The following is an 18,707-nucleotide window of genomic DNA, read 5'->3' as shown; positions in this document are numbered from 1 at the left end:
TTCAAGCCTTGAGATAGTTGAGACATGGATTGTGTATGTGTGCCATGCAGAGGGTGAAAGGGCAAAATAAAATATTGAAGTGCCTTTGAACGGGGTATGGTAGTAGGTGCCAGGTGCACCGGTTTGTGTCAAGAACTGCAACGCCGCTGGGTTTTTCACACTCAACAGTTTCCTGTGTGTATCAAGAAAGGTCCACCACCTAAAGGACATCCAGCCAACTTGACACAACTGTGGGAAGCATTGGAGTCAACATCCCTGTGGAACGCTTTCGACACCTTGTAGAGTCCATGACCCGACAACTTGAGGCTGTTCTGAAGGTGAAAAGGGGGTGCAGCTCAAGTTTAGGAAGGTGTTCTTAATGTTTTGTAAACTCAGTGTATATTCTCTATATATTCCTCAAGTACTGTCTGATACCATCACGCAGTATAATCACATGACCTCTAGCTACAATACATCTGCTTTAGTAGAAGCCTGTCTATCCCACTAAATAAATAGGAAAGGAAGGAAGGAGAATAGGACTTTCCCGGTCCCAGATATGTCTATGCTATCATGACAAGGAGTGGCAAGTAGTGGCATGATGACACAAACAGACTGGTACCCAGGCTAGAGTGGGAGTCCCTACCCAGGCATTGAGTCTCTATGCCGCTCCACAGTCCTGACAGCATGCACTCCCTCACGGTGGATCCCACCAGGATGTATCCAGGGTTGCAGCTGAAGATGGCCGACCCTCCAAAGGTAGTTTGAGTTCCAATCTTTCTCCCATTAGGAGGAGTGGGCAGCTCTCCACAGGAAATGACTGCAATAAGAAAGAGACAGACAGGTGAGACCAGAGAGAGAGAGAGAGAGAGAGAGAGAGAGAGAGACAGGGGAAGGCAGAGAGTGAGAGAGAGAGACAGGGGAGAGCAGAGAGAGAGATAGACAGTGGAGAGCAGAGAGAGAGACAGACAGGGGACAGCAGAGAGAGAGAGAGAGAGAGACAGGGGAGAGCAGAGAGAGAGAGAGACAGGGGAGAGCAGAGAGAGAGAAGACAGGGGAGAGCAGAGAGAGAGACAGACAGGGGAGAGCGAGAGAGAGAGAGAGAGAGAGCGAGAGAGAGAGAGAGAGAGAGAGGACAGGAGAGAGAGAGAGAGACAGGGGAGAGCAGAGAGGAGAGAGACAGCAGGGGAAGAGAGAGAGAGAGAGACAGGGGAGAGCAGAGAGAGAGACAGACAGGGGAGAGCAGAGAGAGAGAACAGACAGGGGAGCAGAAGGGGAAGCAGGGAGAGAGAGAGTGAGAGAGACAGACAGGGGACAGCAGGGGAGAGAGAGAGAAGAGACAGACAGGGGAGAGCAGAGAGAGAGACAGGGGACTGAGAGAGACAGACAGGGGACAGCAGAGAGAGAGAGAGAGACAGGGAGAGCAAGGGGAGAGCAGAGAGAGAGAGAGGGGAAGCAGGGGAGAGCAGGGGACAGCAGAGAGAGAGAAGACAGGGGAGAGAGAGAGAGAGAGAGAGAGAGAGAGAGAGACAGGGGACAGCAGAGAGAGAGACAGACAGGGGACAGCAGAGAGAGAGAGACAGTGGAGAGCATAGAGCAGAGGAGATAGTTGGCTTACTTCACGTCAACAGTAATTTATATCTTCCCCATTGACCTTAGTGAGATAAAACAGAACTCATTGACTATTTCACAGCTGGATAATTGTTCCCTTTTTGTTCAACACCTTAAATGTTCTAGTGGTGGTGCTCTGTATAGAGACGTCTTTTAAATCATTACTGAATGGTTCAATACTCATTCAATACTCTCACCACCCACACACACACACACACACACACCACCCCCCCCCCCCCCACCCCCCCCCCCCCCCCCCCCCCCCCCCCACCCCCACCCACACCCACACACACACACACACCCACACCCACACACACACACACCGTTTAAAGAGAAAACAATCTGAATCTATCAAGACCTCCTACAATAGTTCCCATGACAACATAGAGACATCTCTTCACAACGAAGACTTGATCAAGACTAGACCAGTGGTAAAAATGTCACCACCCACTTCTGCATCGAGGTCGTTCGTTCCTCCAGCTCCACGCCCCATTGGCCAAGCACTGGATGTGAGCGGGGCCGAGCCGGTAGTAACCCGGGTTACAGCTGAAGACCACCTTGGTTCTGAACTCATAGCTGGACCCGTTGACGATCGTCCACTTCCCGTGGTCCAGAGAGAAGGAGCCCAGACTGGGACATACCACCACTGTGGGACCACAAACACAAAGAAAAAAACAACATGTTAAAGCTACAGTCTGGGATTTGAAAACAAAAAACTTCAAACAGCAGCCCCCAACACTTCTTCTGGTGTAGAGCTGAGGGATGGAGCTAGGGGGCCATGTAACCAGTCAATATACCTCCACTGTAGGACCACAAACACAACAATAGTAAACTCATGGTCCAGGGAGAACGATCCCAGAATGGGGAATTCCGCCATTGTGGGACAAGATAAATATTCAATCAATCACATCTATTATTCATATAAACAAAGTGTTTTTACAGTAACCCAGCATAAGACCCCAAAACTCATTTCAAAGAATACAGCAAGAAACAGGAACACACACGATCATGTAAATATACGGACCCACTTCTATTGTTTAATGCTTTCATATCAGAGCACTGTGGGACCACAAACACAACAATAGAACACGAGTTTTGGTCAAATACTACGGCGACTCGTTGAGATGAGTGCGATGGAGAGAAGTTATGAGTTTAATCTCTTCCATTAGTCAGCACCTCACCAAAAGGAGGACAGTTTAATCTCTTCCATTAGTCAGCACCTCACCAAAAGGAGGACAGTTTAATCTATCTTCCATTAGTCAGCACCTCACCAAAAGGGGGACAGTTTAATCTGTCTTCCATTAGTCAGCACCTCACCAAAAGGAGGACAGTTTAATCTCTTCCATTAGTCAGCACCTCACCAAAAGGGGGACAGTTTAATCTATCTTCCATTAGTCAGCACCTCACCAAAAGGAGGACAGTTTAATCTCTTCCATTAGTCAGCACCTCACCAAAAGGAGGACAGTTTAATCTCTTCCATTAGTCAGCACCTCACCAAAAGGAGGACAGTTTAATCTCTTCCATTAGTCAGCACCTCACCAAAAGGGGGACAGTTTAATCTATCTTCCATTAGTCAGCACCTCACCAAAAGGAGGACAGTTTAATCTCTTCCATTAGTCAGCACCTCACCAAAAGGAGGACAGTTTAATCTCTTCCATTAGTCAGCACCTCACCAAAAGGAGGACAGTTTAATCTCTTCCATTAGTCAGCACCTCACCAAAAGGGGGACAGTTTAATCTCTTCCATTAGTCAGCACCTCACCAAAAGGGGGACAGTTTAATCTCTTCCATTAGTCAGCACCTCACCAAAAGGAGGACAGTTTAATCTCTTCCATTAGTCAGCACCTCACCAAAAGGAGGACAGTTTAATCTATCTTCCATTAGTCAGCACCTCACCAAAAGGGGGACAGTTTAATCTCTTCCATTAGTCAGCACCTCACCAAAAGGAGGACAGTTTAATCTGTCTTCCATTAGTCAGCACTTCACCAAAAGGAGGACAGTTTAATCTCTTCCATTAGTCAGCACCTCACCAAAAGGGGGACAGTTTAATCTCTTCCATTAGTCAGCACTTCACCAAAAGGAGGACAGTTTAATCTGTCTTCCATTAGTCAGCACTTCACCAAAAGGAGGACAGTTTAATCTATCTTCCATTAGTCAGCACCTCACCAAAAGGGGGACAGTTTAATCTCTTCCATTAGTCAGCACCTCACCAAAAGGGGGACAGTTTAATCTCTTCCATTAGGAAGCAGACAGACAGGCTGGTACTGCAAAGTGCATCTCTTGTGTTACCTGGGCAGCGGGGTATTTTGTTGTGGTTGCTCCATGAGTGTGTGTGTGTTAATCTCTTGTCTTACCTGGACAGCGGGGTATTTTGTTGTGGTTGCTCCATGAGTGTGTGTGTGTTAATCTCTTGTCTTACCTGGGCAGCGAGGTATTTTGTTGTGGTTGCTCCATGAGTGTGTGTGTGTTAATCTCATCTCTTACCTGGACAGCGAGGTATTTTGTTGTGGTTGCTCCATGAGTGTGTGTGTGTTAATCTCTTGTCTTACCTGGGCAGCGGGGTATTTTGTTGTGGTTGCTCCATGAGTGTGTGTGTGTTAATCTCATCTCTTACCTGGACAGCGAGGTATTTTGTTGTGGTTGCTCCATGAGTGTGTGTGTGTTAATCTCTTGTCTTACCTGGACAGCGAGGTATTTTGTTGTGGTTGCTCCATGAGTGTGTGTGTGTTAATCTCATCTCTTACCTGGACAGCGAGGTATTTTGTTGTGGTTGCTCCATGAGTGTGTGTGTGTTAATCTCATCTCTTACCTGCACGGACAGCGAGGGTATTTTGTTGTGGTTGCTCCATGAGTGTGTGTGTGTTAATCTCTTGTCTTACCTGGACAGCGGGGTATTTTGTTGTGGTTGCTCCATGAGTGTGTGTGTGTTAATCTCATCTCTTACCTGGACAGCGGGGTATTTTGTTGTGGTTGCTCCATGAGTGTGTGTGTGTTAATCTCATCTCTTACCTGGGCAGCGGGGTATTTTGTTGTGGTTGCTCCAGGTGCCATCAGGCTGGCAGACGGTGGTGGTGAGGTCCTTGGAGGAGAGCCTGAAGCCGTTGTTGCAGAAGTAGGTTAAACGTGTACCAACGGAGTAATCAACAGCCTGCACACCTCCATTCAGGGGCGCAGTGGGCGCTCCACACGACACGGCTGGGGGGGGGGTAGGGGGAGAAACACAGACACGGGGAGAAACATGAGGCAGGCATCTGCACCACACACACACACACACACACACACACAACACACACACACACACACACACACACACACACGAATACAGACACACACACACACACACACACACACACACACACACACACTACACACACACGCGAATACAGACACACACACACACACACACGCGAATACAGACACACACACGCACACACACAGGCAAATACACAGACACACACACAGGCACACACACTACACACTACACACACACACACACACACACACTACACACTACACACACACACACACACACACACACACATAGGCGAATACACAGACACACACACACACACACACACACACACACACACACACAGACAGACACACACACACACACACAAATACACAGACACACACAGGCACATACAGACACACACATACAGACACACACAGACACAGACAAAGGAGACACACAGAGTGAGCGTGCATCAAGGATTTTTCCAGGCGCTGAGCAGCCGGGAGGAGACGGAAGAGCAAAGTGATTAGATACGGTGGAGAGAAACGTTTATCATCACAGACAAGATGGAGAAACATCAACATCCTCTCTGTGAACGACTGGGACACACACACACACACACACACACACACACACACACACACACACACACACACACACACACACACACACACACACACACACACACACACATACACACACACACACACACACACACACACACACACATAAACACACACACACACACACACATAAACTCACACACACACACACACACACACACACACATATACACACACACACACACACACACACACACATAAACACACACACACACACACACAGACACACACACACACACACACACACACACACACAGACACACACACACACACACAGACACACACACACACACACACACACACAGACTACTGTCACACACACACACACACACACACACACACAGACACACACACACACATGATCACAGTTAAATATGGGATAGCTTACTGTCATACACACATCACAGTTAAATATGGGATAGATTACTGACTGGTACAGTGAATCAGATTACAGTCATACACACATCACAGTTAAATATGGGATAGATTACACATGAACTGATTGGTACAGTGAATCAGATTACAGTCATACACACATCACAGTTAAATGGAGCTAAGAGCAATAAACTGTAGCCATTACATTGAGACAAATGTCCTGCGAAATCAGACAGCCAGTATTGATGGATATTTGTGACGTTAATCTTCCGTTATTTAAAGCATTTCACGGAGGTGCCATAACGTCACTCTCCACAGAACATTAGTGACACTTCAAAGAATAAAAGATCTACAGTCCCAATTTAGTCCAATTAGAGCAGGTGTTCTCAACCGCCTTGGGTGCGGGGGGACCTCTTCTGTGATAATAAATTCATCCGGTTATTACCCTTATTGAATAATCAGAACACAACTTGACTGAGATAAAATAACATACAAAGAGTTTTACTAGAACTCTGGCAGTGAATGGTTGGACAAACCATGTCCCGGACACTGGGGAAGGAACATTTTAAAGGCCCGTCTAATGGCATCGAAGAGAGCATTTTTTTTCTTCAGTTTTCCACCTAATTTCCTGCAATTCTACATATTTTGTCATAGGGGGTAGAGAGATTTTTTTTGTTGTTGTTGCAACTTGAAAGCTAATATTCTGCAATTTTACACATTTTGCCATGAGGTAGAGAGCAAAACTTTGTCGTTTTAAAGCCTCAATGCAAATCATATCCAATTTTATTTGTCACACGCGCCGAATACAACAGGTGTAGGTATACCTTACCGTGAAATGCTTACTTACAAGCTGTCACATGTGCTCCCTCTCTGGTCTCCAGGTCACCAGGCTTCTCGTTACGGCGCACACCTGTCACCATCGTTACGCGCATCAGCGCATTATGACACATCACCTGGACTCCATCACCTCCCTGATTACCTGCCCTGTATATATGTCACTCCCTTTGGTTCCTTCCCCAGGAGTCATTGTTTCTGTTTCTGTGTCATGTCGGTGTTTCTTGTTTTGTATTATGTTTCGTTTATTTATTAAAACACTCACTCTCTGAACTTGCTTCCTGACTCTCAGCGCACATCGTTACAGAATGACGCCTCACCAAAGGGAAGCATCAGGGGGTGTTTTTTTGTTTTTTTTTGTTTTGGAGATGATGTCGGGTCCGGGTGTCAGAACCGGAGCTACCTGGGAGGCCTCAGCCGGTTTGACGGGTTCCCTGCCTCAGCTGGCTCGACAGGTTGCCATGCCTCGGCAGGATCGACGGGTTCCCCTGCCTCAGCTGGCTCGACAGGCTGCCATGCCTCAGCTGGCTCGACAGGCTGCCATGCCTCAGCGGGATCGACAGGCTGCCATGCCTCAGCGGGATCGACAGGCTGCCATGCCTCAGCTGGCTCGACAGGCTGCCATGCCTCAGCTGGCTCGACAGGCTGCCATGCCTCAGCGGGATCGACAGGCTGCCATGCCTCAGCGGGATCGACAGGCTGCCATGCCTCAGCGGGATCGACAGGCTGCCATGCCTCAGCTGGCTCGACAGGCTGCCATGCCTCAGCTGGCTCGATAGGCTCCGCTGCCTCAGCTGGTGAACAGGTTCCCGTGCCTCGACCGAGGCAACCGGGGAGGTCTCGGCCGGCTCATAAGGCTCTCATTCCTCAGCCGGGTTCGTCAGGTTTCTGCGCCTCAGCGGAGGCGACCGGCCCGCTCCTGATCCCCGGGATCGTCCCTGTGGTTGGCGTCCTGCGGCTGGAGCCGAACACGCCGGGGAGGGGGTACTGTCACGTATGCTCTCTCTCCGGTGCTCTAGGTCGCCATGCTCCCGCGCCTCAGCTGGATCGACAGGTTCCCGCGCCTCAGCTGGATCGACAGGTTCCCGCGCCTCAGCTGGATCGACAGGTTCCCTGCGCCTAAATGTAGCGCTTTACAGTCAGATGCCGAGCAGTTGCCATACAAGGCGGTGATGCAACCGCCTTGTATGCTCTCGATGGTGCAGCTGAAAAACCTTTTGAGGATCTGGGGACCTATCTACTGTGACATTAGGGTTATAGCCATGTTAATGTATCATCATAGAGCAGTATCTCAGACTCAACACATCTAAACTCCCAGATATCTCAGACTCAACCCATCTAAACTCCCAGATACCTCAGACTCAACCCATCAGGTATATTCTACTACTCTATCACCTCACATTTAAATACAGGTATCAGTTGCCATCCTAGTAATTTAAATCTGTGACTGGTTGCACTTCCTTCTACAAAGCCTTCTTCATTCCTGAACTAGCTAGTTAATAGATGCAAGGCAATTACCAGTTACTAGGTAGTTACTATGTCATTAATAGTTAATAGGTAATTAGTTACTAGTTAGTTAATACTTACTAGCTAATTACTAGTTACTAGGCAGTTAATAGTAATTACTAGTTAATCTGTATATAATAGTTACTAGGTAATTACTAGCTACTAGGTAGTTCATAATTACTAGGTAATTGCTAGTTAAATGTAATTGCTAGTTACTTGGTAGTTAATAGTGACTAGGTAATTACTAGCTACTAGGTAGTCAATAGTGACTAGGTCATTACTAGTTACTAGGTAGTTAATAGTGACTGGGTAATTACTCGTTCATAGGTAATTACTAGCTACTAGGTAGTTCATAGTTACCAGATAATGACTAGTTGCTAGGCAACTACTAGGTAATAACTGTGTCGAAGAATTACATGGAAATGAATTGGATAGACGGTTCATGAAGAGCTAATTAACAAGTACTTACGGGGTGTAATTTCCCACAGCTCTGTCTTGCTAAAACACTACGCCATTAGAGATAATGATTTAGAGGAAATAAATCATTTTTAGTGTTTACGTTGTCGTTCTTTTCAGACGACCCGATCACAGAGAGATACCTTTCCCGAATGATCCCCTCGTTCTGGTAGTAATTATGATCAAGTAATGTATGTAGTGGCATTATGTAGTTGTTCATATGGTTCCATTGACGTACACTACAACTGTTTCATAGCAGAGAGAATTCATCATTTAGGTTACACTGCCATTATATTCACCTATAGATTAATTAATGGAAATGATTTAGGTTACACTACCATTATATTCACCTATAGATTAATTCATGGTTATGATTTAGGTTACACTGCCATTATATTCACTTACAGATGTGACATAAAGTACAAGGTATTTTGTTCCTCCCACGTTCCACCTGATTACACAGTGTTGTTTAACCCCTAATAGCCTCTTCTCTATGATATCTACCATTAAAACAGCTTTAGATAGCAATAACACACACCATCTAGCTTTTTGATTCTCTGTTTTAGGACACCTGGGGGCGTTAGAAACAACATGGACCACCACCATTACATTCACCTATATAGTAAAATAGAGTAGAGTAGAGTAGAAGAGAGTAGAGTAGAATAGAGTATAGTATAGTAAAATAGAGTAGAGTAGAAGAGAGTAGAGTAGAGTAGAGTAGAGTAGAGTAGAGTAGAGTAGAGTAGAGTAGAGTAATAGAGTAGAGTAGAGTATAGTAGAGTAGAGTAGAATAGAGTATAGTATAGTAAAATAGAGTAGAGTAGAGTAGAAGAGAGTAGAGTAGAATAGAGTAGAGTAGAGTAGAAGAGAGTAGAGTAGAATAGAGTATAGTAGAGTATAATAGAGTAGAGTAGAGTATAATAGAGAAGAGTAGAGTAGAGTAGAGTAGAAGAGAGTAGAGTAGAAGAGAGTAGAGTAGAATAGGGTATAGTAGAGTAGAGTAGAGTATAATAGAGTATAGTAGAGTAGAGTGGAATAGAGTAGAGTAGAGTAGAATAGAGTATAGTAGAGTAGAGTATAATAGAGTATAGTAGAGTAGAATAGAGTAGAGTAGGATAGAGTAGAGTAGAATAGAGTAGAGTAGAGTAGAATAGAGTAGAGTAGAGTAGAGTAGAACTTCATTGATGCCAACCTGGTAAATTGTTTGATCACCACAATCATCAGCAATGATTAGACAGACAACGATCCTAAACACATTATAAAAACACACTACTTAAAGACACCTGCACCCTAGGAACAACAAGGGAAAGACAACCACCATGTCTAGTTACCACCCTAGGAACAACAAGGGAAAGACAACCACCATGTCTAGTTACCACCCTAGGAACAACAAGGGAAAGACAACCACCATGTCTAGTTACCACCCTAGGAACAACAAGGGAAAGACAACCACCATGTCTAGTTACCACCCTAGGAACAACAAGGGAAAGACAACCACCATGTCTAGTTACCACCCTAGGAACAACAAGGGAAAGACAACCACCATGTCTAGTTACCACCCTAGGAACAACAAGGGAAAGACAACCACCATGTCTAGTTACCACCTTAGGAACAACAAGGGAAAGACAACCACCATGTCTAGTTACCACCGTAGGAACAACAAGAGAAAGACAACCACCATGTCTAGTTACCACCCTAGGAACAACAAGGGAAAGACAACCACCATGTCTAGTTACCACCCTAGGAACAACAAGGGAAAGACAACCACCATGTCTAGTTACCACCCTAGGAACAACAAGAGAAAGACAACCACCATGTCTAGTTACCACCGTAGGAACAACAAGGGAAAGACAACCACCATGTCTAGTTACCACCGTAGGAACAACAAGGGAAAGACAACCACCATGTCTAGTTACCACCCTAGGAACAACAAGGGAAAGACAACCACCATGTCTAGTTACCACCCTAGGAACAACAAGGGAAAGACAACCACCATGTCTAGTTACCACCCTAGGAACAACAAGGGAAAGACAACCACCATGTCTAGTTACCACCCTAGGAACAACAAGGGAAAGACAACCACCATGTCTAGTTACCACCCTAGGAACAACAAGGGAAAGACAACCACCATGTCTAGTTACCACCCTAGGAACAACAAGGGAAAGACAACCACCATGTCTAGTTACCACCCTAGGAACAACAAGGGAAAGACAACCACCATGTCTAGTTACCACCCTAGGAACAACAAGGGAAAGACAACCACCATGTCTAGTTACCACCCTAGGAACAACAAGGGAAAGACAACCATCATGTCTAGTTACCACCCTAGGAACAACAAGGGAAAGACTACCACCATGTCTAGTTACCACCCTAGGAACAACAAGGGAAAGACAACCACCATGTCTAGTTACCACCCTAGGAACAACAAGGGAAAGACAACCACCATGTCTAGTTACCACCCTAGGAACAACAAGGGAAAGACAACCACCATGTCTAGTTACCACCCTAGGAACAACAAGAGAAAGACAACCACCATGTCTAGTTACCACCCTAGGAACAACAAGGGAAAGACAACCACCATGTCTAGTTACCACCCTAGGAACAACAAGGGAAAGACAACCACCATGTCTAGTTACCACCTTAGGAACAACAAGGGAAAGACAACCACCATGTCTAGTTACCACCCTAGGAACAACAAGGGAAAGACAACCACCATGTCTAGTTACCACCCTAGGAACAACAAGAGAAAGACAACCACCATGTCTAGTTACCACCCTAGGAACAACAAGGGAAAGACTACCACCATGTCTAGTTACCACCGTAGGAACAACAAGGGAGAGACAACCACCATGTCTAGTTACCACCGTAGGAACAACAAGGGAAAGACAACCACCATGTCTAGTTACCACCCTAGGAACAACAAGGGAAAGACAACCACCATGTCTAGTTACCACCCTAGGAACAACAAGGGAAAGACAACCACCATGTCTAGTTACCACCCTAGGAACAACAAGGGAAAGACAACCACCATGTCTAGTTACCACCCTAGGAACAACAAGGGAAAGACAACCACCATGTCTAGTTACCACCCTAGGAACAACAAGGGAAAGACAACCACCATGTCTAGTTACCACCCTAGGAACAACAAGGGAAAGACAACCACCATGTCTAGTTACCACCGTAGGAACAACAAGGGAAAGACAACCACCATGTCTAGTTACCACCCTAGGAACAACAAGGGAAAGACAACCACCATGTCTAGTTACCACCCTAGGAACAACAAGAGAAAGACAACCACCATGTCTAGTTACCACCCTAGGAACAACAAGGGAAAGTGATGTGTTAGAGTCTAGTTACCACCTTAGGAGCTCATTTGGTTGTGGGTGACTAGACTAGCATTGTGACAGTTATATCCCAGGTTACGCTACATGATCTTTAGCGGTAGTAACATATAATCACAGCTTCAGCATAATGGATCTTGTCTGTGTTAGTTGAACAGACCGTGGTGTTAACGCTGCAGTGCTTCAGGACGGGGAAGAACAGAATGACATGACACCTTCTACAATGTGTGGTTCCCAGGGTAACAAAGAACCCAATTAGGTGAACGGAACACAACAACGCTGTTACGGAACCGACACAGGAAAAAAATGGGTTCCGTGCCGAATGGCACCCTATTCCCTATTTAGTGCACTACTTTTGACCAGGGCCCATAGGAAGTAGTGCACTATCTACAGGGAATAGGGGTGCCATTTGGGAGGCACACACTGTCCACAGACTGCATGGTAATCAGGAAGGAAGTTAGCTAGCCAGAGTCATCTAAAGGAGGTGGAATTGACAGAACAAAAGACGATTGATTTCTGTTCTGTTTCTACTTGGCAGAACATTCTCCTCAATCAGAAGTTCAGCTACTGACATGGGGCTGAAGAGAGACCGGCATACACTACTAACTACTCTCTGTTATAGGGGCTGAAGAGAGACCGGCATACACGACTAACTACTCTCTGTTATAGGGGCTGAAGAGAGACCGGCATACACGACTAACTACTCTCTGTTATAGGGGCTGAAGAGAGACCGGCATACACGACTAACTACTCTCTGTTATAGGGGCTGAAGAGAGACCGGCATACACGACTAACTACTCTCTGTTATAGGGGCTGTAGAGAGACCGGCATACACGACTAACTACTCTCTGTTATAGGGGCTGAAGAGAGACCGGCATACACGACTAGCTACTCTCTGTTATAGGGGCTGAAGAGAGACCGGCATACACGACTAACTACTCTCTGTTATAGGGGCTGTAGAGAGACCGGCATACACGACTAGCTACTCTCTGTTATAGGGGCTGAAGAGAGACCGGCATACACGACTAGCTACTCTCTGTTATAGGGGCTGAAGAGAGACCGGCATACACGACTAGCTACTCTCTGTTATAGGGGCTGAAGAGAGACCGGCATACACGACTAGCTACTCTCTGTTATAGGGGCTGAAGAGAGACCGGCATACACTACTAACTACTCTCTGTTATAGGGGCTGAAGAGAGACCGGCATACACGACTAGCTACTCTCTGTTATAGGGGCTGAAGAGAGACCGGCATACACTACTAACTACTCTCTGTTATAGGGGCTGAAGAGAGACCGGCATACACTACTAACTACTCTCTGTTATAGGGGCTGAAGAGAGACCGGCATACACTACTAACTACTCTCTGTTATAGGGGCTGAAGAGAGACCGGCATACACTACTAACTACTCTCTGTTATAGGGGCTGTAGAGAGACCGGCATACACGACTAACTACTCTCTGTTATAGGGGCTGAAGAGAGACCGTCATACACGACTAACTACTCTCTGTTATAGGGGCTGAAGAGAGACCGGCATACACTACTAACTACTCTCTGTTATAGGGGCTGTAGAGAGACCGGCATACACGATTAACTACTCTCTGTTATAGGGGCTGAAGAGAGACCGGCATACACGACTAACTACTCTCTGTTATAGGGGCTGTAGAGAGACCGGCATACACTACTAACTACTCTCTGTTATAGGGGCTGAAGAGAGACCGGTATACACTACTAACTACTCTCTGTTATAGGGGCTGAAGAGAGACCGGCATACACTACTAACTACTCTCTGTTATAGGGGCTGAAGAGAGACCGGTATACACGACTAACTACTCTCTGTTATAGGGGCTGAAGAGAGACCGGCATACACGACTAACTACTCTCTGTTATAGGGGCTGTAGAGAGCCCGGCATACACGACTAACTACTCTCTGTTGTAGGGGCTGAAGAGAGACCGGCATACACGACTAACTACTCTCTGTTATAGGGGCTGTAGAGAGACCGGCATACACGACTAACTACTCTCTGTTATAGGGGCTGTAGAGAGACCGGCATACACGACTAACTACTCTCTGTTATAGGGGCTGAAGAGAGACCGGCATACACTACTAACTACTCTCTGTTATAGGGGCTGTAGAGAGACCGGCATACACGATTAACTACTCTCTGTTATAGGGGCTGAAGAGAGACCGGCATACACGACTAACTACTCTCTGTTATAGGGGCTGTAGAGAGACCGGCATACACTACTAACTACTCTCTGTTATAGGGGCTGAAGAGAGACCGGTATACACTACTAACTACTCTCTGTTATAGGGGCTGAAGAGAGACCGGCATACACTACTAACTACTCTCTGTTATAGGGGCTGAAGAGAGACCGGTATACACGACTAACTACTCTCTGTTATAGGGGCTGAAGAGAGACCGGCATACACGACTAACTACTCTCTGTTATAGGGGCTGTAGAGAGACCGGCATACACGACTAACTACTCTCTGTTATAGGGGCTGAAGAGAGACCGGCATACACGACTAACTACTCTCTGTTATAGGGGCTGTAGAGAGACCGGCATACACTACTAACTACTCTCTGTTATAGGGGCTGTAGAGAGACCGGCATACACGACTAACTACTCTCTGTTATAGGGGCTGAAGAGAGACCGGCATACACTACTAACTACTCTCTGTTATAGGGGCTGTAGAGAGACCGGCATACACGACTAACTACTCTCTGTTATAGGGACTGTAGAGAGACCGGCATACACGACTAACTACTCTCTGTTATAGGGGCTGTAGAGAGACCGGCATACACGACTAACTACTCTCTGTTATAGGGGCTGAAGAGAGACCGGCATACACTACTAACTACTCTCTGTTATAGGGGCTGTAGAGAGACCGGCATACACTACTAACTACTCTCTGTTATAGGGGCTGAAGAGAGACCGGCATACACTACTAACTACTCTCTGTTATAGGGGCTGAAGAGAGACCGGTATACACTACTAACTACTCTCTGTTATAGGGGCTGAAGAGAGACCGGTATACACTACTAACTACTCTCTGTTATAGGGGCTGTAGAGAGACCGGCATACACGACTAACTACTCTCTGTTATAGGGGCTGAAGAGAGACCGTCATACACGACTAACTACTCTCTGTTATAGGGGCTGAAGAGAGACCGGCATACACTACTAACTACTCTCTGTTATAGGGGCTGTAGAGAGACCGGCATACACGATTAACTACTCTCTGTTATAGGGGCTGAAGAGAGACCGGCATACACGACTAACTACTCTCTGTTATAGGGGCTGTAGAGAGACCGGCATACACTACTAACTACTCTCTGTTATAGGGGCTGAAGAGAGACCGGTATACACTACTAACTACTCTCTGTTATAGGGGCTGAAGAGAGACCGGTATACACTACTAACTACTCTCTGTTATAGGGGCTGAAGAGAGACCGGCATACACTACTAACTACTCTCTGTTATAGGGGCTGAAGAGAGACCGGTATACACGACTAACTACTCTCTGTTATAGGGGCTGAAGAGAGACCGGCATACACGACTAACTACTCTCTGTTATAGGGGCTGTAGAGAGACCGGCATACACTACTAACTACTCTCTGTTATAGGGGCTGTAGAGAGACCGGCATACACGACTAACTACTCTCTGTTATAGGGGCTGAAGAGAGACCGGCATACACTACTAACTACTCTCTGTTATAGGGGCTGTAGAGAGACCGGCATACACGACTAACTACTCTCTGTTATAGGGACTGTAGAGAGACCGGCATACACGACTAACTACTCTCTGTTATAGGGGCTGTAGAGAGACCGGCATACACGACTAACTACTCTCTGTTATAGGGGCTGAAGAGAGACCGGCATACACTACTAACTACTCTCTGTTATAGGGGCTGTAGAGAGACCGGCATACACTACTAACTACTCTCTGTTATAGGGGCTGAAGAGAGACCGGCATACACTACTAACTACTCTCTGTTATAGGGGCTGAAGAGAGACCGGTATACACTACTAACTACTCTCTGTTATAGGGGCTGAAGAGAGACCGGTATACACTACTAACTACTCTCTGTTATAGGGGCTGTAGAGAGACCGGCATACACGACTAACTACTCTCTGTTATAGGGGCTGAAGAGAGACCGTCATACACGACTAACTACTCTCTGTTATAGGGGCTGAAGAGAGACCGGCATACACTACTAACTACTCTCTGTTATAGGGGCTGTAGAGAGACCGGCATACACGATTAACTACTCTCTGTTATAGGGGCTGAAGAGAGACCGGCATACACGACTAACTACTCTCTGTTATAGGGGCTGTAGAGAGACCGGCATACACTACTAACTACTCTCTGTTATAGGGGCTGAAGAGAGACCGGTATACACTACTAACTACTCTCTGTTATAGGGGCTGAAGAGAGACCGGTATACACTACTAACTACTCTCTGTTATAGGGGCTGAAGAGAGACCGGCATACACTACTAACTACTCTCTGTTATAGGGGCTGAAGAGAGACCGGTATACACGACTAACTACTCTCTGTTATAGGGGCTGAAGAGAGACCGGCATACACGACTAACTACTCTCTGTTATAGGGGCTGTAGAGAGACCGGCATACACGACTAACTACTCTCTGTTATAGGGGCTGAAGAGAGACCGGCATACACGACTAACTACTCTCTGTTATAGGGGCTGTAGAGAGACCGGCATACACTACTAACTACTCTCTGTTATAGGGGCTGTAGAGAGACCGGCATACACGACTAACTACTCTCTGTTATAGGGGCTGAAGAGAGACCGGCATACACTACTAACTACTCTCTGTTATAGGGGCTGTAGAGAGACCGGCATACACGACTAACTACTCTCTGTTATAGGGACTGTAGAGAGACCGGCATACACGACTAACTACTCTCTGTTATAGGGGCTGTAGAGAGACCGGCATACACGACTAACTACTCTCTGTGATGAGGAGAGTGCTGGGGAAATGAGGGTGAGACATAGGGCCTGTCGGCCTGGTGGAAGAGAGAGAATTGACCAGGACTGCGTCTGTAATGTTGCCCTATTCCTTATATAGTGAACTACGTTTGACCAGGACCCACAGGACTCTACCCACAGGGCTCTACCTACAGGGCTCTACCCACAGGACTCTACCCACAGGGCTCTACCCACAGGGCTCTACCCACAGGGCTCTACCCCACAGGGCTCTACCCACAGGGCTCTACCCACAGGGCTCTACCCCACAGGGCTCTACCCCACAGGATTCCCCCCCACAGGGCTCTACCCACAGGACTCTACCCACAGGACTCTACCCACAGGGCTCTACCCACAGGGCTCTACCCACAGGGCTCTACCCACAGGACTCTACCCACAGGACTCTACCCACAGGGCTCTACCCACAGGGCTCTACCTACAGGGCTCTACCCACAGGACTCTACCCACAGGGCTCTACCTACAGGGCTCTACCCACAGGACTCTACCCACAGGGCTCTACCCACAGGGCTCTACCCACAGGGCTCTACCCCACAGGACTCTACCCACAGGGCTCTACCCACAGGGCTCTACCCCACAGGGCTCTACCCCACAGGATTCCCCCCCACAGGGCTCTACCCACAGGACTCTACCCACAGGACTCTACCCACAGGACTCTACCCACAGGGCTCTACCCACAGGGCTCTACCCACAGGGCTCTACCCCACAGGACTCTACCCCACAGGACTCTACCTACAGGGCTCTACCCACAGGGCTCTACTCACAGGGCTCTACCCACAGGGCTCTACCCCACAGGACTCTACCCCACAGGACTCTACCCACAGGACTCTACCCACAGGGCTCTACCTACAGGACTCTACCCACAGGGCTCTACCCACAGGGCTCTACCCACAGGGCTCTACCCCACAGGACTCTACCCCACAGGACTCTACCCACAGGACTCTACCCACAGGACTCTACCCACAGGGCTCTACCCACAGGACTCTACCCACAGGACTCTACCCACAGGACTCTACCCCACAGGGCTCTACCCCACAGGACTCCCCCCCACAGGACTCTACCCACAGGACTCTACCCACAGGACTCTAGTCAAAAGTAGTACACAATATAGAGAACAGGGTGCCTTTTGGGACACAGCCTAGACAAAGAAAGAAAGAAATGTCTGCCAGCCAGCCAGTAGACACAGTGCTCAGAGCTCTTACCTTGACATGCAGGTACCGTTGAGTCCCAGGTATAATACCCATAGGCCGTCTTCTTACAGACAGCTGTGGCCTTTCCAATAAGCCGGTAGCCCCGGTCACAGCCCCAACGAACCACACTGTTGAGATGTCCTCCAGTCTGGCTCACTACAAAACCCTGCTGGGGGGAGTCTGGAGTACTGCAGTACAACGCTGAGGAGAGGTGAGGAGAGGAGAGGAGAGGAGAGAGGGAGAGGAGAGAGGGAGAGGAGAGGAGAGGAGAGGAGAGGAGAGGAGAGGAGAGGAGAGGAGAGGAGAGGAGAGGAGAGGGAGAGGGAGAGGGAGAGGGAGAGGCAGAGGGAGAGGGAGAGGGAGAGGGAGAGGGGGAGGAGAGGAGAGGATAGGAGAGGATAGGAGAGGAGAGGAGAGGAGAGGAGAGGAGAGGAGAGGAGAGGAGAGGAGAGGAGAGGAGAGGAGAGGAGAGGAGAGGAGAGGAGAGAGAGGTAGGGGAGAGGGAGAGGAGAGGAGATGAATGGGGAGAAGAGAATAGATGGAGAGG

General features: G+C 47.6%; 1 protein-coding gene across 1 annotated transcript in view; it reads right to left on the bottom strand.

The window, feature by feature from the left end:
- The window catches only part of LOC106592657 (CUB and sushi domain-containing protein 3), a 369,408-nt gene that overhangs the window by 116,708 nt on the left and 233,993 nt on the right, over window positions 1-18,707 (bottom strand). Inside the window, 4 exon segments of the mRNA XM_082968525.1 lie at window positions 623-796; window positions 2,039-2,233; window positions 4,596-4,781; window positions 18,173-18,361. Coding sequence (XP_082824651.1) covers window positions 623-796; window positions 2,039-2,233; window positions 4,596-4,781; window positions 18,173-18,361 — 744 coding nt within the window.

This window comes from Salmo salar, chromosome 02 (genome assembly GCF_965601325.2).
Source record: "Salmo salar chromosome 02, fSalSal1, whole genome shotgun sequence".
Classification (NCBI taxonomy): Eukaryota; Metazoa; Chordata; class Actinopteri; order Salmoniformes; family Salmonidae; genus Salmo; species Salmo salar.
This window is presented reverse-complemented; position numbering and strand designations above follow the sequence as displayed.